This window comes from Argentina anserina, chromosome 7 (assembly GCF_933775445.1).
Source record: "Argentina anserina chromosome 7, drPotAnse1.1, whole genome shotgun sequence".
Lineage (NCBI taxonomy): Eukaryota > Viridiplantae > Streptophyta > Magnoliopsida > Rosales > Rosaceae > Argentina > Argentina anserina.
Genome location: NC_065878.1, coordinates 14346513 through 14366496, shown reverse-complemented (window position 1 = coordinate 14366496; position 19984 = coordinate 14346513). Strand labels below are relative to the sequence as shown.

At 39.2% G+C, this 19984-nt stretch overlaps 2 protein-coding genes across 4 annotated transcripts; one reads left to right on the top strand and one right to left on the bottom strand.

Moving 5' to 3' along the window:
- The first annotated feature begins 418 nt into the window (after window positions 1-418).
- Window positions 419-12915, top strand: LOC126801902 (mediator of RNA polymerase II transcription subunit 12). 3 transcript variants are annotated; one of them, XM_050529385.1, is made up of 13 exons: window positions 419-731; window positions 1860-2041; window positions 2187-2246; window positions 2536-2641; window positions 2960-3028; window positions 3158-3211; window positions 3324-3431; window positions 4512-4661; window positions 4763-5110; window positions 5240-7632; window positions 8164-10749; window positions 11415-11739; window positions 12028-12915. In XM_050529385.1, the coding sequence occupies exons 2-13, from the start codon at window positions 1914-1916 to the stop codon at window positions 12472-12474; spliced, it is 6774 nt and encodes a 2257-aa protein (XP_050385342.1). In that variant the 5' UTR covers window positions 419-731; window positions 1860-1913; the 3' UTR covers window positions 12475-12915. The 3 variants fall into 3 exon arrangements, with proteins under 3 accessions (XP_050385342.1, XP_050385341.1, XP_050385344.1); XM_050529384.1 differs by having other exon boundaries at window positions 1852-2041; XM_050529387.1 differs by lacking the exon at window positions 2187-2246 and having other exon boundaries at window positions 1852-2041.
- Window positions 12916-16714: 3799 nt separating this feature from the next.
- Window positions 16715-18957, bottom strand: LOC126803623 (rop guanine nucleotide exchange factor 3). The gene is made up of 7 exons (XM_050531401.1): window positions 18601-18957; window positions 18391-18507; window positions 18102-18256; window positions 17938-18012; window positions 17540-17845; window positions 17015-17392; window positions 16715-16834 (listed from the first exon to the last, which is right to left on the bottom strand). Exons 1-7 carry the CDS (start codon window positions 18911-18913, stop codon window positions 16715-16717), a joined length of 1464 nt encoding a protein of 487 aa, XP_050387358.1. The 5' UTR covers window positions 18914-18957.
- Between the last annotated feature and the right edge of the window lie 1027 nt (window positions 18958-19984).

The window sequence follows — 19984 nt, the reverse complement described above, 5'->3', positions numbered from 1 at the left end:
GTTTCTTGCACAGATAAGGAAGTTGGTGGAAGTTTGGAACCGCAGTTACACTAGATGAAGTCTGAGATGCTTGCACTCACTTGCCATGGGAATCCACAATGTCTCTTAAACTAACTAACCTAACCGCGATCTAAATATCGGAACTTAGTGGAGTTTATTTTTGTCCCCTTTTGTGGTACTTTTCTAAATTTTCACCCTGGTTTCGCCTGAGGAATGAAATCTGACCATCTGATCCAAATGCTTAATTAGGTTGTTCCCATCTCTCTTCCCCACTTTACCCCAACACAACTTACCATTCAAACATGGTTCCAATATAGAAATGAGGGCAGAAAAGGAAAGATAGACACCATAACACTCAAAAATATTAATTCAATAAAATTTTAATTTAATTTACTAGTCCCAGATCGCCCACCCTTCTCTCTCTCTCTCCTTTATTCTTACACACAGAAGCAACAGAGGCATCCATCGTCATCATCTGCAAACATTAATAGTCAAAACTCCCCAAGAACCCCCGAAACCCTTCTTCTTTGGCTCTCCCTCAATTTTTTCCCAAAAAAATCCCCAATTTTCTCAAATCCCTAATTGCAAAGCTTCAATTTTTATTCCTCCCCATCTCAATCTCCCAGCCCAAAGTCTCCGCCTTTTCTCACACCCATTGCCAAACCCTAGCTCCACTTCATGCTGGGGGCCCCAATTCGAAGCTTCGAGATTGCTCGCTGTTCTGCAAATTGGTATTTCTCAGAAAACCCTAATTTTTTTTGAAGTTTTAATTATGCTATTTTGGGGTTAGATTGGTTCATTTGGTTTGGGAATAGGGTTTGTGAACATTAGGTGTTTAGGTATACAAGCCCGGATTTTTTTTTTGGGGGTGGGTTGGATTTTCTAGGTTGAATAGCAGATTTGAGTATTGGTAATTGTTGATGGTTTGGGCACTGAAGTGATTTGAGCTACTTGAAGGTGAGCATATTGGGTATTTCTAATGCATATCAAATTGATTTGGGCTTTTTTACTATTGCGGGTAGAATGTTAAAGAGGTGTATGTGGAAGTGTAAAAGATGGAAGCTTAAGAAATTGGAGTTTGGGGATTGTTAGAGTAATGAACTAATGATCATATTAGTTCTCAAGTTTCCGAATTTGGCAACTTCTTGGTAATGTGTTGTAGTTCGTATTAGTGTTAAGGCTGATAAATAGTTTTTTCATCTCTTAGACATGCAAGGAGCTTTAGTATTAAGATGTAGAAATTGCGTGGGCAATAGGGTTGTGTTTTCTTTTCCTTTTCTAAATGCTGTCTGAACTATTTGGCAATGGAGCAAATTTTCATTTGTTAGTTAGAATTAGAAGTCAAATCATTCACATAAATTGCTGAAGAGATTGACTCTGATTATTGTATAATCAGAAGCAGAGAGGTTGTAGTCCTTGTGGTTGATCTGGTTGAATTGACAATTGCTTTAACAAATGAGAAACAAATAGCTGTAATCCTTGTGGTCCGCTCATCTATACTATCTGGATTCCTTAAAAGTTGGTCTTTTCTTACCTATTTCAGTATAATGAGGTGAAGTTCAGTATCTAGTACATTTCATGCAACGTATATTTGGGTTCCCAATACTAATACATGCTTACTAGCTAATAGTTTGCCATGACAAATTGCAATCGCTTTGCATTATGTAGCATCTGATGAAAGTTATATAATGTATAAGCTCTTTACACGAGATAAAGCTTCATTTGAACTTTCTGTATACATCCATCATCATTTAAATTTTGTATTCTGCTTTGAATTAATGGAATTATAGCTTCAGCTGGTGAATATGTTTTCTCACAACATTATACCCATGTTCTGACCTAGTTGTTTAGCTTGGCAGCTTCTTTTAGGAGTTCAATGCTGGGGGAAGTATGCCGATGATAGTTAAAAAAAAATGCAAAGGTATCATGCCACCGGCTGCACTAGTGCAGTTAATAACAACACAATAGGTGGGGGGTCCGGAAGGGATTCTGCCCGAGCTGAATCAGCTACGCTGCCAACTCACTTGCCTATAAATTCTAGGTAATTACTCCTGCAATCTAATAGTTTGTTGCCCTCTCTCTCCACCAGCATTTTGGGTTAATGTTCTTAGCTCCTGATATGTATAGGTTAGATTCCTCTATAGTGGTTGTATAGTTTGAGTTGATTTTGGCTTCGTAAAATGCAGGCGACCATCTCAAATAACACCTTACAAGTTGAAGTGTGAGAAAGACCCTTTGAACGCTCGGTAAGTTTTAGAAGTCACACCGCCCTTTTGATCTCTCAAACAAATATATAAAGAACATCTGATGTTTTAGTTTGAGTTCCTGTGTTTGTATTTCATTACCATTACAACCTAAAGAAATAGTTACCGAAGCTGCTGCAATGTTCTGTGTTTTATATGTTGATACTATTGTATATAATTACTTATCGGTGTATTATTTTTTTCTATTTTTATTTTTCCCCTTTTAATTTTATGTTTCCTTCTTCATGTATTAATTCAAAGTAACTTTTATTTCTTCTTAATCCAATCTCAGACTTGGGCCACCTGACTTTCATCCCCAAACCCCAAATTGCCCAGAGGAGACACTTAACAGGGAATATGTCCAATCTGGATACAAGGAGACTGTTGATGGAATTGAGGTACAGTTATATATCTAGTAATTTTTGAGTATATTAAGAGGACCTTTAAGTGATATTATATATTTGCAGAACCCATATGATTGTGCATTCAAAATCCGCTGAATATGAATCAATTCCTTGTCTTTTCTTGAAAATAATTGTTTTTACACTTAATTTATAGAAACATTCTATTCTGTTTATGTGTGGCATATTCTGATGATCAAGGGTAATTTTTACATTCCCTGGTCTTTGGTTGGATTGTTAAGGGCTTCTGAAATTGTAAATCTTTTGGATCCATCAAAAGTGGGTTCTTAGAATAACACTTGCTAAATTTTCCAGGAGTCTAAAGAAATATCACTTAGTCAGGCCCAAGATTTCAGCAAGCCTGTTGTCTTCAAGTGTAGAGAGGTAAGTTTCCTAAATTCTATGAGAGACATCTTCAGATGTTTTAAATTGAACAATTTCGCCTTACAGAGCATTTCTATTGGCAAATGTTATGTATATTATATGATATTAAATTTTATCTTTTGCCTGCAGGCAATCAAAAGGCGTCTTAGGGCCATCAATGACTCTCGTGCTCAAAAGAGGAAGGTAAAAACTGCACTCAAACAACATTGCTTACATGCTTTTGCATAAAATTTTTGTTGGGTTTTATAAGGTTGGAATCACACGCTTGACTGCTTTAAGCATACTTCAATTTCAGGCTGGTCAAGTATATGGTGTTCCTCTTGCCGAACCACTATTAACAAAGCCTGGTGCTTTTCCGGAACAAAGGCAATGTGGCGAAGACTTACGAAAAAAATGGGTTGAGGTAAGCAATTTTCTCTACAAGCAGTCATTTGAATTGGTGATACATTTTTATTGAAAACAAAACAAAGCAGAAGATATAATTAAGAAACTGTGAGTGTTCAGATCTTGTTACCTGGACTGTAGCCTGTAGGTAGTCTATGAAAAAAGATATGTAATTGACCATCACTGGCAGTTATATTGTCACCAGTGACGGTTTGAACACGGCCTGAAATGACTTTCCTGTTTCCCAGATAGCTCACCAGTCAAATCTAAGAATTGATAACAGAGTTGAAGTGTTGAACTTTTGTTAAATTTTGTTCAACAAAAAATGAGTGTAGAATGAGTGATTTAGGAATCACAGCCTAGGAAACCGAGAGTAGCAACAAGGTAATGCAAAAGCCTGTCTCACTTCACAGCATGTATCGAACTTGCCATAAAAGAAGAGATGGATTAAGTCCTAAAATTATCAGTAACAAAAGCAAATATACACTTGATCCGAAATCCTTGTAAACCTAAAATCTTGTTCACAGTACTCAAGCTAAATGCCAGCAGTAAACAATCCTTCGGGTGACCAAAAGCTAAATGCATCTCTTTGGAATGAACAGACTGCATAGGATGGCAATTAATTCCTTGCAATCTTATATAAACCATTTATGGTTATAAATGGACGGCTGTTGTAGTTATTTTTCTTGAGGGCAGTGAAATGGTGGCCTCAGTTATTATCATCTATTCCATGGGATTTTTGGGAAATGGTATGAAATCGCTACAGATTGTTTATGTATATTTAGCAATTTATACAAAGTTTATATAATTCTATCTCAATGGCCAAACATTGAGTCCTTCGAGTAAATCTGTAAATAACATTTGAATGAACTAGCAAATTTTTTTTTTGGGTAAAGTAACAGGATAGCATCCCCTAATGCCCTCTCCTGTTGGGTAGCGAGAGTTCAGCAGTCGATAACTGACAGATTGGGGCGAATGCTCCTAAAAGTGCTTTTAAACAACTGATCTGAAGCTTTATTGTGGAACCTATGATTGAAGTGGTCATTCTAGTTGTCTCTAGTTTATATGTTTTTTAAATATACTGCCTTTTCTTTTCCAGGGTTTATCACAACAACACAAGCGTTTGCGTTCATTGGTGGATCATGTTCCTCTTGGGTATAGGAAAAGGTCTTTGTTTGAAGTTCTGATAAGGAATAATGTGCCGTTGCTGAGAGCAACTTGGTTTGTCAAAGTAACTTATCTTAATCAGGTACATGTTCTTATCAGAATGGTCGCTTATCTCAACATATCTACTTTTTATATTGGATGGTAGCCATAGGCTAAATCATTTATTTGCTGTATCTTTTGCAGATTCGGCCAGGTTCTTCCGGTATATCTTCTGGGATACCTGATAAAACTCAGTTTTCTCGCACAGAGCTCTGGACCAAAGATGTCATTGAATACTTGCAGCATCTTCTTGACGAATTCTTCTCAAGAAGCAATTCACTCTCTGGTTCACACAACAGAGATCGATCACAACACATGCTTTATTCTGGGTCAGTATCACAACGGAGTGATCCAGCATCATCCGTCCTTGATGGTGAGGAACCTTCCCTACATTTCAAGTGGTGGTATGTGGTGCGACTCCTGCAATGGCATCATGCTGAAGGGTTGCTTCTTCCTACTCTTGTCATTGAATGGGTATTACGTCAACTGCAGGTATTACATTCTTCCTGCCTTTATATGTTTTAAGACCTATGTAGTGAGTTTAAAATTATCTTGATCTGTTTGAGAAATCGTGCATTTAATTTCTTAGGTTTTAATTACGATTTGCATGTATTGTTGTAGGAGAAGGAATTGCTCGAGATTGTGCAGTTACTTTTGCCTATTATATATGGTGTTTTGGAGACTGTTGTATTATCTCAAACTTATGTGCGGAATCTCGTCGGGACAGCAGTTCGTTTCATACGTGAACCTTCTCAAGGTGGATCCGATCTTGTCGATAACTCTAGAAGGGCATACACAGTGTCTGCTCTAGTGGAGATGCTTCGTTATTTAATACTCTCTGTACCCGACTCATTTGTAGCTTTGGATTGCTTTCCTCTACCAGCTTGTGTAGTCGCTTATGTCGTAAATGACGGAAGTTTACCAAAGATGTCTGACGATGTGAGAAAGATTAAAACTGGGTCTGCAGAAGTTGCTTCTGTGTTCAGAAGTAAAGCTTTTGATGCTCAATATCAATCTTTGGCCTTTGATCAGGTTGTTTCATCCATTCAGAAGCGTGCTGCCAATCTTGAAAAGGCTACAAGCCCTAGCTATCCAGGCCATAGTATTGCCAAAGCTGTACAGGCCCTAGATAAGTCTCTTGCACAGGGGGATGTTCATGGGGCATTTAGATTTCTGTTTGAAGATCCTTGCGATGGAATCATAAATGAAAGTTGGGTTGCAGAAGTTAGTCCTCCCTTAAGAACATCATTGAAATGGATTGGGACTGTGAACTTGTCATTTGTTTGTTCAGTGTTTTTCCTTTGTGAATGGGCAACCTGTGATTTCAGGGACTTTCGAACTGCTCCATCTTGTGAGTTGAAATTTACTGGCAGAAAAGATTTTTCTCAGGTACACATTGCCACACGGCTTTTGTTGCTAAAGATCCGAGACTTACAAAGTTCACCCCAGCATAAGCATGACAACCCTGCGATAGGTTCCATTCAGCAGATTAATTACCCAGTCAGAAGTTCCATGGAATCTAAAAATAAGTCTAGTGTGCACCAAAGAAGTGTGAAATCATCAAACATATTTGAGAGCCCTGGCCCTTTACATGATGTCATAGTTTGTTGGATTGATCAACATGTTGTTGGCAAAGGAGAAGGTTTCAAGCGACTGCAATTTCTTGTGGTTGAACTCATACGCTCTGGAATATTTTACCCCCATGCTTATGTTAGACAGCTTATAGTTAGTGGCATTATGGATATTAATGGGCCAGTGCTTGAATCAGACAGAAGGAAGAGGCATTATCAGATATTAAAGATGTTGCCTGGGCTTTTTATGCATGATGCTCTGGAAGAAGCAGGGATTGCTGAAGGCCCAAAACTTTTAGAGGCTTTCAGTTCTTACTCAAATGAGCGCCGCCTGATACTTCATGGATTCCTTGGTGATCAAAAAAATAATTTGAGTATGAAGTCAGCTCTGAAGCGTAAGAATAATGTTATCCCCGGAAAGGATGGTGGTTTGCCAGTTTCTGCTGATCAGTGGAAGACTGTTGAGTTCTCATCTAACATATTGTCTGGGAAAAGTGGCAGGAGGGGCAAAAGTGATGCTGATGTTGAAGGACTAAAGGAAGCAATCTCACAACTGTTACAACTGCCATATAGTTCCACCCCACCAACAGATACAGGACTTGAAGAATCCCAAGGGAGTCTGAAAAGGCCTTTTGGGTCGATCTCTACCAAGATGGATCTTGGAGAAGGCACCCCTGGGTGTGAAGAATGCAGAAGAGCAAAGAGGCAAAAAGTTAGTGATGAAAGGAGCTCATATATCCAAGGAAATTCTCCAATTCCTTCAGACGATGAAGATACCTGGTGGATGAGGAAGAGACCTAAATCCTCTGAGCCGTTAAAGGTTGATCCGCCAGTAAAGTTAACTAAGCAGGTATCTAGGAATCGGCAGAAGATAGTTCGCAAAACTCAAAGTCTTGCTCAATTAGCAGCTGCTAGGATTGAGGGGAGCCAGGGAGCTTCGACAAGTCATGTCTGCAACAATAAGATTAGTTGTCCTCATCATAGATCTGGAATAGAGGGAGAAACTCCGAAACCTACTGATACCACCAAAATGAACCATGCTGGAGATATTGTTTCGATTGGAAAAGCTTTGAAGCGGCTGCGATTTGCTGAGAAGAGGACTATTACTGTTTGGTTAGTAACTATCATCAGGCAGCTTGTGGAAGAGACTGAAAAGACAATTGCTAAGGTTGGCCAGTTCGGTAGAAATTTCACAACAGTTGATGATAGGAGCTCCGTACGGTGGAAGCTTGGCGAGGATGAACTTTCTGCTGCACTGTTTTTGATGGATGTTTCAGATGATTTAGTTTCAGCAGTGAAGTTTCTCCTTTGGCTGCTGCCAAAGGTTGTTACTAGCCCAAATTCTACTATCCATAGTAGCAGAAACATTCCATTGCTGCCAAGAAATGTTGAAGGTCAAGCGTGCAAAGTTGGGGAGTCTTTTCTAATCTCATCCCTCCGAAGGTTTAGTTTCTTATCTTTATATACTACTTACATGTATGCAAATTTGAGACATTATTTGATCACTCAACAAAAATACCAGATCTCCATCCCGTCTTTTTTGTTGTGAAGAGAAATCTAATTGGGAAATACACCAACATGGTGTGGTTTTTTATTCTGTTGATGCTGGAGAGATCTGATAGAATGGAGTCAGTCTTAAGAGCACACTATAAAACCCACATGCAAAATAAATAGTTTACTCTTGTGGTTTCGATACCTTTAATAAGTAAAAGTTTTTTCTAAGTTTGCTTTCTCCTTCTTTTCATAAGTCTGGCTGTCGGTGATTTTTGGGAAGTGGCCTCTTTTTGATCAACTTTCTCATTTAAAAAAACAGATGTGTCGCACAGGGTGACCAAAGTGATATTTATCCAGCTTATGATTGTTATCTCACACTTGAATTCTCTCTTGCTTAGAATTTTTGTTTTATCTATAAATGGTCCCATTATATATTAGTACTTCAATCAAGCATTTTAGTTTGTTCTGTTTCTGGTTCAGGTATGAGAACATCATTCTTGCAACGGATCTCATTCCAGAAGTCTTATCAGCAACAATGCAACGTGTTTCAGCAGTAGTGGCATCTAATGGAAGAGTTTCAGGTTCCGCTGCCTTAGTTTACAGTCGGTATCTGTTGAAGCGGTATGGCTATGTGGCTAGTGTGATCGAATGGGAGAAGAGTTTCAAGCTATCATGTGATAAGAGGCTTTATTCTGAACTTGAGTCTGGGCAATCAGTGGATGGAGAGTTAGGGTTTCCGCTTGGTGTTCCATCAGGCGTCGAAGATCTGGATGATTATTTTCGCCAAAAGATTAGTGGTGTCCGGTTATCTCGGGTGGGTTTCAACATGAGAGAGATTGTCCAGAAAAATATGAATGTTGACGAAGCCTTTCACTATTTTTCCAGCAAGGAGAGAAAACTCTTCGCTGGCAGCACTCCTAAGGCCCCTGGAGTGGAACAATGGGATGATGGGTATCAGGTAGCTCATAAAATAATAACTGAATTGATGGACTGCATTCGCCAGACTGGTGGTGCTGCTCAAGAAGGCGATCCAACTTTGGTGTCATCTGCTGTTTCTGCTATTATCGGTAATGTCGGGCTTATTCTAGCGAAGGTTCCTGATTTTAGAGCAGGGGGCCATCCATCTGCCTCTGATTCCTTACACTTTGCTAGACGTATTCTGCGCATCCATATAAGTTGTCTGTTTCTTCTCAAGGAAGCTCTTGGAGAGCGTCAAACTCGTGTATTTGAGGTAGCTCTTGCAACAGAAGCTTGCTCTGCTCTTGCTGGGGTTTTCTCCCCTGGAAAGGGCTCTCGAAATCAGTCTCCTGAATCTTATGATTCCACTACCAACGAAGGTTTGAACAGTTCTTTGAAAGTAGTGATTGGGAGAGCAACAAAAGCTGCAGCTGCTGTTTCGGCTCTAATCATTGGGGCAGTTATTAATGGGATTACTAGCCTGGAGAGATTGGTTACTGTTTTCAGGTTTAAGGAAAAGTTGGATATAATTCAGTTTGTGAGGAATAGTAGATCCAACTCAAATGGTAATGCTCGTTCTTCCGGGGCACTTAAGGGTGATAATTCACTTGAAGCTTATGTTCATTGGTTTAGATTGCTTGTCGGAAACTGCAGGACTGTTTCTGATGGAATGGTTGTGGAACTCTTGGGTGAACCATCCATAATAGCTCTTTTCAGGATGCAGAGGATGCTTCCTCTCCGTTTAGTTTTTCCACCTGCTTATGCAATATTTGCCTTTGTTATCTGGCGGCCATTCCTTCTGAACACGAGCCTAGCGGTTCGTGAGGATGTTAATCAGTTGTATCAGTCTTTAGCAACTGGTATAGGTGATGTTATTAAGCATTTGCCGTTTCGTGAGGTCTGTCTAAGAGATAGTCAGGGTTTCTATGATCTAGTAGCAGCAGATGGCAGTGATGCAGAATTTGCAGCCATGCTGGAGTTGAGCGGTTCAGACATTCATTTGAAATCCATGGCTTTTGTTCCATTACGTGCAAGGCTTTTTCTGAATGCCATTCTTGATTGTAAGATGCCAAACTCTTTATTTACTCAGGGCGAAGGAAATCAGGTATCTGGACAGCTGGAATCTAAAGTTCACTATTCAGAGCGCGAAACAAAGCTTGTAGATAAGCTTGTACATATTTTGGATACCCTTCAACCTGCAAAATTTCATTGGCAGTGGGTAGAGCTCAGGCTCCTTTTGAATGAACAAGCCCTCGTTGAAAAACTAGAGACACAGGATATGTCTTTAGTGGATGCCATCCGTTCATCTTCACCTAGTCCAGAAAAGGCTGCTGCCTCTGAAAATGAGAAATATTTCATTGAAATCATTCTCACAAGATTATTGGTTAGACCTGATGCTGCAGCCCTTTTTTCAGATGTGGTTCATCTCTTTGGGAGGTCACTAGCCGATTCTATGTTGTTGCAGGTGAAATGGTTCCTTGGTGGCGCAGATGTTCTTTATGGACGAAAAACTATAAGACAACGGCTTATAAATATTGCTGAGAGTAAAGGGCTCTCAACTAAGACCCACTTTTGGAAACCTTGGGGCTGGTTTACTTCTGAATCTGATCTCATAAATAGGGGAGATAAGAAGAAGTTTGAAGCCACCTCCCTTGAAGAGGGTGAGATGGTTGAAGAGGGGACAGAGTCAAAAAGGCACGGGAAAGGGTCCAATCAAATATATGACAATGAAGGCCACAGTGTCTCCCAGCAGCATGTAACAGAGAGGGCTCTCATTGAGTTACTTCTTCCCTGCATAGATCAAAGTTCTGATGACTCACGAAATACTTTTGCAAATGATCTGATCAAGCAGTTAAGTAGTATTGAGCAACAAATTAGTGCAGTGACCCGTGGGACAAGCAAGCAAGCAGGACAAACGCCTTCTGGAATTGAAGGTCCAACAGGCAAAGGAAATAACCGCAAAGGAATACGAGGTGGCAGTCCTGGATTAGCTAGACGTGCAGCAGGAGCAGCAGATGCTGCTCTACCGTCCCCTGCAGCTTTGCGTGCTTCTATGTCATTGAGATTGCAGTTACTCTTGAGATTGCTTCCAATCATCTATGCAGATAGGTAATTTCATAAAGGTTTATTTTTCGTTCTTCCTCTTTGTGGTCAAGTACGGTACTTGTTCTGTTACCTTGAGCATGCCTTTTCTTTTGCACCACCAGTTTTGTTTTATCTTTGTTATTGCTGATTTAAATCCACCTTATCTGTACATAGACCTGATATATGTTTTGTATTACTTTGCTTATCTATTTCTGATATATGTTGTGAATTGCTTGGCTCTACTTTTCTAATTGTTCAAACCCTGTTCGTTAGAGTTTAGAGATATGTGAAGCATTTTGGCATGCACACACATGACTCGATTTCTTAATAAATCTTTCTATTTTTGTTGGGGGCAAAATTATGTCTTCTTTAATATATAAGTAGCCGACTTATATATTGGATAGGAGGATGTTTCACCATTTCTTTTTATTTGTTTCATGTTCAGATTCTCTGGTTTACTGTTTAACTGTTCCATTTAATTGTCTGTGTAAATTCAACAATTATGATTTCTATAGATTAGCAATATCTCTGTATGTTATACGTGATGACAAATATGCACTTTCTGAATATAATTGATAAATCATATCGATTAGCACATCCTGTTAAGTAGAGAAAGGAGTGATCTTCACATGCTAAAATATTTGAGCAGATAAAGAAACTGACTACTTTTAACATCTTGGATCTCTCAGGGAGCCATCAACAAGGAACATGAGGCATGGGCTTGCCTCCGTTATTTTACGCCTTCTAGGAAACAGAGTTGTGCATGAGGATGCAACCCCATCCTTCACTCCCTTGCAGAGTTCTTTATCCAAGAGGGAGTCTGATTCTTCAACAGATGCTGCCTCTACTGCTTTCACAGACTTGTCGAGCAAAAATCTCTTTGATGAGTTATTGTTGGTTTTGCATGGGCTATTAAGTAGTTGCCAGCCAAGTTGGTTGAGGTCTAGTAAGCCAACAAAAGAAAGTGGGAAAGGTTTTGTGGCATTTGATCGTGAACTGGCAGAGAATTTGCAGGTTCGGTCATCTCTTGTTTTGACCCTACATTTCCTAGAAAAAAAAAACAATCAAATGAAAGAAGTCACAAAAGTAGTTACACAAAAAGCTCCTTCGGAGTTGCAAATAATACTAGAATCTCCTTGAACTTGAAGATTGAAAGGGCTAAAATGAAAAATACCAAGGACTTATAGATTCAGAAATTCCTAGAACTTTTCATTTGGTCTTCTTTAACGAAATGTTGATTTATTTTCATTTTATAGTAAGTGAGTTTATGACTATCTTAAATGTGTTTTTACGTTGATGCAGAATGACTTGGATCATATGCAGCTGCCTGACTCTGTTAGGTGGCGTATTCAAACTGCAATGCCAGTAATAGTTCCTTCGATTCGGTGCTTTGTGTCATGCCAGCCATCACAAGTTCCAAGCACGGCTTTGTCTGTTCTTCAGCCCAGCAGATCAAATTCTGGGATTTACTCTGGAAACTTGAACCCACCTCAGAAAAATCAGATTCCTCTGGCACGAACAGTAAATAGTGTAACGGGGAAGTCGAAACCATTGCCATCCCAGGATAATGATATTGACCCTTGGACACTCCTGGAAGATGGTGCAGGATCCGGCCCGAGCTCATGCAATAGTGCTTTGATAGGCAATGCAGATCATGGAAATCTTCTTGCATCTAGCTGGCTCAAGGGGGCTGTAAGAGTAAGACGGAAGGATCTTACATACATTGGTGTTGTGGATGATGACAGCTGAGTTTTAGTTAACTTTCTGCTTGAAACTTCTGGAGCTTGAAGCCCTGCAGCAGGTTACTTGACGGTTCATTCATTGTGCATAATCGGTATCAAGATTACCATGTTCTCGGGTCCTTTGATCGGAGAAGCTGTTGAGGGAAACATTTTTTGCGCAGTGGGGTGGGGGCAGGGAGGGGTCGTTCTGGAAGACTTGTGTAGATGGTCTCACACGGCTCAATTCACCCAGTGCCTGCTTGACTACTAACCTTTTGATCACCCCGTCACCTGTGCACCTCTGCATGCTGTCGGAGGTCTGTTGTATATATAGGGATATTTGTTCACATTACCAATTGATCAGAGTAAGATATCTTCAGAATGATATGTAGCTGTTTTTCTCCTTTAATCATCAATTCTACATTTGTGCCGAGCATCTATCTGTCTTTACCACTCACTCCCTCTCATGCTGGCATCAAAACTGCATATAAAATGCACATTTCTTTAGGCATTTTTATCTGTATGATGTATAATTCTATTTCATTAGTGTCCCTAAGTTCTTTATTATCCATCTCTTTTTTTCATTTTCTTTTTGAAATTTTTGCTTGTTGAAGTCTTTTAAGACATATAATCGAAGAAAGTAGACTGCGGGGTGGATGTATGTAGGGGGATGAGAGCAACCCAATGCTAGTAAAGGAAAGAGAACAGTGGTTTTCTGACATGCCGGCATGGATTATCTGAAATAAGTAACATGTAATTTTGAATCTAGGATGCAGCATAGTTGATACCGTAGTTTAAAAGTTGGTTGGTATAAATGCATAATCTTAATATTGTTAAAAGAACTAAGATGCAGGAAGGCTCCCTTTATTATGACAGTTTGTTCCTTATTGAAAATCTGTGTTTTATGATTTCTGAACCTCGCACTACTGATCAAGTTATAAAAGGATTAAAAGCTGGGTGGACCTTATGCTTCCCATAAAAACTGTCTTCCTAGTCTGATTAATGAACCTTTTGCTGGAGATTTCAGTGATGTCATGGTACTGTAGTTTGTATATTTGGGAGCATTTTGAATATCATTTTTGGATGCTAATTCATACTGCCAATAAAAAGTTTCATAATCTGAGATGAAAGTCGCATGTGTTGGAAATTATTTTTGAGATATTCTGCAGTGTTCGTGTTTGCTTTACAACTCACATGAGAATAATTTTTACCAAGGCTTTACTAAAAAGTTGATATCAAATTTGCAAGTTTGACTCACCAAGTACTTGGTGCAAGTTCTCATTCGCTTGATATGTGGATCAATGCTGGAAGGAAAGTACTTGTATTAGTTTTTCAGGTGCAGCAGCCTTAATAGTTAAAACTGCCAGTCCGTAAGATCAATTTTTTGAAAATGGTGATATGTCTGAAATTGTAATATAAGAGGTTTATAAAATCATTGATTCGGAATTCAGTCCGTGTTATGTTTTACTGGATTAAAATTTACAGTCATTTTTTGTAATGACCCGATTTTTCGGAGTCAAGTGATTTGAAATTTTAGAAATTATTAGAGTTTGCAAAATTTATTACACGACATTTGGTTGCTTTGCGACGTTGTAAATCGAAAACGGAAACGTTATCAGAATTTTTATTTTAGAAAAACGTTACGTTTCCACGACATGAGAATCGACTTTTACTCTGTCGCTTGTTTGTGAAAACTTTCTTCACGAAAGTTGTAGAGCTCGTCGATACGAGTTCGTGGACACGTCACACGTTCGAATCAGACGTCGGATGTGAAAGTTATTAACGATGGAAGTGGTTTCCGATTTTGGAAACAGATATAAAAAGGAATTTAATGGAGATAGGGTTTCCATTTTCGGAAACCCTCACCCTCACCCCCGCCTCCCTTTCTCCTTCTCTCTCTTCTCTCTCTCCCTCCCCGAGCTCTCTCTCCCTCTCTCAAAATCGCCACCGACGATCCATCCCTCCGACCGTCCGTGTCTCTCACGGGCCTCCGCAATCAACCCCGAGCTCGACAAGTCCCCATTCGCCGCCGGGAAGCCGCACGATCAACCGAGCCTTCTGTCAACGTGCGAACTCCGCCTCCGGCGACGCCGTGCTCGAGGCAAGCTAGTCTCCACCGCTCCTCACCTCTGGAGCCATCCACGACAAGCTTGGGACCTCGATTCGCCGCTCATCCCTCGCCTCTGCTCAAGTCGACACCGCCGGTCTCTCAAGCTTCGCCGGTGACAATTCGACGTCTCCAAGGTCAAATCGAGGTGAGGGCTAGCTTAGGATGATTATTGTGGTTGTTTTGATGTGATTTGGGGGGGGGAGATCGGAGGAGGAGGAGAGGAGGGAGGTACTGCCGCCTAGGGCGGCGCGTGTGGGACCGTGCGGAGGCTTGGAGGCTGCCTTGGGTCGCGTAGGGGTAGAGGAGGAAGAAAGGAGTTTTGGGGCGGTGGCGGCGAGTCGTGCGCTAGTTTTAGAGGTGGCGCGTGGGCCCCACGCGCTGTCAGAGTGAGTGGCGCGTGAGCGCCATGCGCGGTCGCCGGAGGTGGCGCGTGAACCCTACGCGCCGCCACATGCGGCGGCGCGTGAACAGTGAATTCAAAACATTAATTTTGTAAAAATTTATTTTTACGTACGGTAAATGTAAAAGTGATTTACGTACAGTAAATGTGAATTTATTTTACGCACGGTAAATGTAAATTACATACAGTAAATATAAAAGTAATTTTATAAGGGTAAATCGTAATTTTTTTTTCTAAGACAGTATTTACGATTGAATAGTATGCATACGTACAGAAATACGTAAACAATATGTACTCGTACATGAATACTTAATTAATATGTATTTATACAGTAATACATGAATAGTAAATTTGTGAACAGTACTTCGTAAAACCAGAAACTACTGAACAGTAAAACATGATTTCTGTTTCGGCATTTAAGGTTTTACGTAACGATTCTAAATCCACTTCTATCTATTTTTAGGTGATCGACACATCACGTAAAAGATTCACGTTCCGAATCGTGGAAATTACGCTCGAGATTATAAGGTGAGTAAAATCTCACAGTGACGAATCTACCCTTGCGGAGATTCAAGAATATGCTAAATTTTAAAGAATGAACTATGATATGTATATGATATAGTGGATTGTGTATGTGTATAAATGGCAAAATAGGTACATATATATGGTTTGCTATATTATATACTGTTGTAATTTCCGTTGCAAATAAGTTCATTTTGGTGTTGAGATTTATTTATTGAGCATGTTGATTCGATTTGTACAATATAATGTGATGATTATTGTACGTGGTTTTAACATTGAGTTTTGTTAAAACGTTTTGTCTTCGGACATGTTTCTTGTCTTCAGACGTGTTTATGTCTTCGAACGTGTTGTCTGTCTTCGGACCAGTCGGAACCTAGCCTTGGCCGGGCGAAAGTTACGATACAGTTAGAGCTCTAGTCTGTCTGCCGGGGTACTGCATAAGAGGTAACAGATGGGTTATCGGCTTATGAGTACCCATATTTTTGATATTGGGTAGCAGGTGGTTGCCTAATATCGGCGGCGTACATTCATGAGGGGTAACAGAGGTGTACCAGCGCTCATGAGTACCCGTATTATAAATGCATTTGGGTAAACAGAGGGGTTGCCCAATTTCTCATGAGCACATATATTTTCACATTATTAGACAACCAGATGGGCCGTCTAGTGAGTCATGAGTGCATTTATAATTGATGTTTTGTGGATTTTCGTATATATTTTTATGTGAGTTGTATTGTTGTTACTCATACGAGCTGCAAAGCTTACCGGGTTTGTGTTTACAATCCTGGTGCACCTATTCGATGGTGTAGGGGATAATTCCGCAAGTGTGGATTAGCGAAAATCGACGAACAACTCTGAAGACTTGAAGTTGTTTATTTTATCTTGTGGTGATGATTTGTGAGGATTTTTACATTTCCATTTGATATAATGTTGAATTATAAATTTGGTTTGTAATAATCACTTTGACTGAGTTGTACTATGAACTCAGTAATGATCCGCTGTAACATTAAAATAATTTCGATTTATTGAGATTGTTTTAGAGTTTTCATAACTTCAGAATTTGAGTTTTCATACTCAAAATTTTGGGGTCGTGACATTTTTAACATTCCCCAGACTGCGAGATGTGGACTATACCCTTGTATAACATGATAACATCTAACTAGCTTCATGCACAGGAATACGTAGCAAAATTAATATCTCATATTTGTTAACAAGTGCTCGAAACTCATTTGCTCTCTACTAGTCTTGGTTTCTCATCGATCTGTCTACATGAAGTACATCTTCAATCCAAGCAACAATGTTGTAGGCAAAACACTCCAACACTCTTGAGTAGCTCTCTAGTACTGCTTGCCCTACATCCTGCAACAGAACAAATTTTGTTTAGAAGCAACAATGACACTTTTACTAGTTTTTCGTCTGAGTAAAATCATTTCAACACATGAACTGTCATATCATATCGCGTTGTATAGAAGGTAATAAGTTTTGTTTAGTCTTACGGAACAATGAAGATCAAATATCCAATATTTGTGAAATAGCTACTAGTTTAGTTGACAATATGTACTGAGTACTGACCTTGTTGTATTGAATCTTGCATGTGTCCAACGATGTCTGAGAGAGCTCAGGATATCTCTGCTTCAAAGAGAACAACATGCTCTCTGCTCTCTCTGCTAGGATATGGTTTTTATCATTCCTGTCTGTCTCTGACATTAGATCCTTTACCATCACCCATGAAGACTTTGAATTACTCATGCATGCTTTACGTCTCCATGTGTACATTGAAGATTCAACTCTGTCTGCAAGTTCAAGGGCTTCATGTTCAGAAGCTATGTTGAGACAGTCCAGAAGATAATCTGGGGAGAACTTCTCTGAGGAAGACATGTAGCGGTAAATTGAATCTCCCAAACAAGCTTTTCCACTCTGAACACAAAATTGTTTTTATAGTGAGAAAACTTTTCCTTCTTATTCTACGAATCATATTATGAAATCGATCAGACTCATCACACATAGAGATCAAATGTGTTCTCCTAAGATCACATTCATTATTAGTTGGGGTAGACTGTTTACCTTTGGAAGACTTGTCATGTAAGACTCTGGAATATCCATCTCAGAAAGAATGCTGCTGTTGATTGCCATGGCAGCTTTGTGAATTTGATTAGAACTGTCGCGTTTGTGTCTTAAATGCTTCCTTGACTTCTCAGAGAGGCCACCTGGAGGAACACATGGAACCGGCACCCACCATTTCTCCTCATTCCGCTGAACACTGAGCCTTCGAAACGATCCTGATGCTGCTGCCGAATTAGTTGACTTTGATGAAATGCTCCCTTGTTCTGCATACCAGAATTCTGTATATTGAAAGCTATCAAGCACTTCCTGCCAAAAACACAAAACAGTTGTACTTCAGGCTTTGATGAAATGATTGTCGCACAAGTATATGATTTCTTAGGACATGAATGTAGTCTTACAATGAGCATGGCATCAAGCTTTTGCAAAGCTGGAAGGTTGATGTAAATATCAGATCTTGGTCTGCTTGTCATCATCTGAAAACCAATCAAAAAATTATAACAATGAAAGATAGTAAAGAACTAGAAACTAGGTAACATTTTGTCATGGAATTTGACAATCTCACCTCCACACATGCCCCATTTGGTAAAGTTTGGGATAGTGGTGTGAGTTCAACAATGTAATCACACACGGATAAAAGACAATCCATTTCCCTTTTCCACATTGCTTTCTTCTCAGGATTCAAAGGCTCTAACCTCAGATTTGCCCCAAAAACAGTGGCTGTAGCCAAAAAAAAAAAAATGGACCCCAAACTTTGACACGTTCAGACTAAAATGAATGTTGGCTTTCTCTGACAAGCAAACAACATGTCATGAAATCATAATTATCAAAATGTGCAGGAGGAGGATAATTACCATAGAGATTGGTTATCGCATTTGAGATTGTAACAGCTGTGCATACACCTTTCCCTCCTCCTGACATGTCTTCACCCAACAAAAGTTTTGCAAATCTTTCTTTCATCAACTCAAGTTCTGCCATTTATATACAGCAGTTAATATTTTGGCCAAATTTTTTTACTGAGGCAGACACATTTTAATAAACAACAGCTATATATGAAAACTCACCTGAATCCACAGCTTCAAGATCTTCAAGTTTATCGTCTGCGAGATCCATCCGTTTCTTCATTTCTAGTCTTCTGAGGACAGCATGGTTACTGGTATTGGATTTCACATTTGGCCAGCAAGAAGGAGAAGCTTCACCAGAGTAGCTGCTATCATCTATTGACTCAGAGAAAGCCGAGACATCTGAATTAGTCCTGCGATACAGAAATGAATCACCACTCATTGTTGAAGTTTCTGCTGCTGATTGATCCATAGAAGAAGGTGAAGGTTGATATCCCAGATCATAGATTTCATCAGAATTCAATGAATTGTCCATGGTAGTTGAAAACTTGTAGCTTAATTCCTCCAAAACCTGCAGCTAAGAACCGTAGTGTTACCGGCTATATGGTCTATATTCAACAACAACAAAAACATATGAATCTTATTCTCATTTGAATCAAAAAGAAAAAAAGGCCTATGATAGGTAGTTTTCATGCAAAAGATTGAAATAATTGACTGCAAAAATATAAAGCAAAAGGAAATTCGGAAATATATTTCTTGGCGTGAGATGAAAACAACATTTGAATATTTTAGGCAACGGTTTATAAAAGCAACGGTCCAACAGTACTTTTGTGTAACCTTTAATTCATAGAGATTTGAATTTGAACTGTTCAAGATGGCTGTAGCTGAATATCGTTTCGATACTGTTCCCTCCTAAGCATGAACTTTAGCTTTGATCACCGAACACTTTTTCTTTCTAAAAGAAATTACAACCTTTCTTTGAAGATACCTAGATCACAATACTAACAAAAAATATGAACATCTGAACGAACTTAAACAGGAGAACCCAGAAGCAAAAATGGCTGAATTAATCTGACAGTGGAACTGAACAAAGAAATAGGTGGGTGTGCCTGGAAAAGTTTATAGCAGAAATGGCTACTGAATCTTGGTTAGACATGAACATGAATTGGTCTGCGGCCTTTTATATATATACTAGTCTAAATACATGATCCCTAGAACAACATAATTTATAAGCAAAATTATAATTAGTGGACTAATGTACACATATCGGTTAATCGTTCTACCTAAATGTTATCTCATGAGAATAGTAAGTAGATATTATTAGTGTATCAATACACCGATTATTTCCTTATAATTATGTTTCTTAAATAAGATCAATTAGTAGGTAAAATAGTAGACGATCAGTAATAACTCTTGTAGGATGTGGTGGTCTCATGTGAACCACAAATACCAAAATTCATTGTCAATCATGATCATCAAATTGAAACTTTCCTTCATTTGTTTGAGTAGCTAAACTTGTAGGCTGATAGACTTGGAAAAAATCAAAATCAAAATCAAAATCAAAATCAAAACCAAAACCAAAATACGAAATAAGAAAACAAAGAAA

Bases quoted from the DNA above. Each gene is read 5' to 3' on its own strand.
- LOC126801902 (XM_050529385.1), top strand. From the start codon at position 1,914: ATGCAAAGGTATCATGCCACCGGCTGCACTAGTGCAGTTAATAACAAC. The intron at 2,247-2,535 runs GTAAGTTTTAGA...ATCCAATCTCAG, and splicing joins AAAGACCCTTTGAACGCTCG to ACTTGGGCCACCTGACTTTC. The intron at 5,111-5,239 runs GTATTACATTCT...GTATTGTTGTAG, and splicing joins GGGTATTACGTCAACTGCAG to GAGAAGGAATTGCTCGAGAT.
- LOC126803623 (XM_050531401.1), bottom strand. From the start codon at position 18,913: ATGGACAATTCATTGAATTCTGATGAAATCTATGATCTGGGATATCAA. The intron at 18,257-18,390 runs GTAATTATCCTC...TTTTGGCTACAG, and splicing joins TGCGATAACCAATCTCTATG to CCACTGTTTTTGGGGCAAAT. The intron at 16,835-17,014 runs GTAGCTATTTCA...GTTCTGTTGCAG, and splicing joins ACATATTGTCAACTAAACTA to GATGTAGGGCAAGCAGTACT.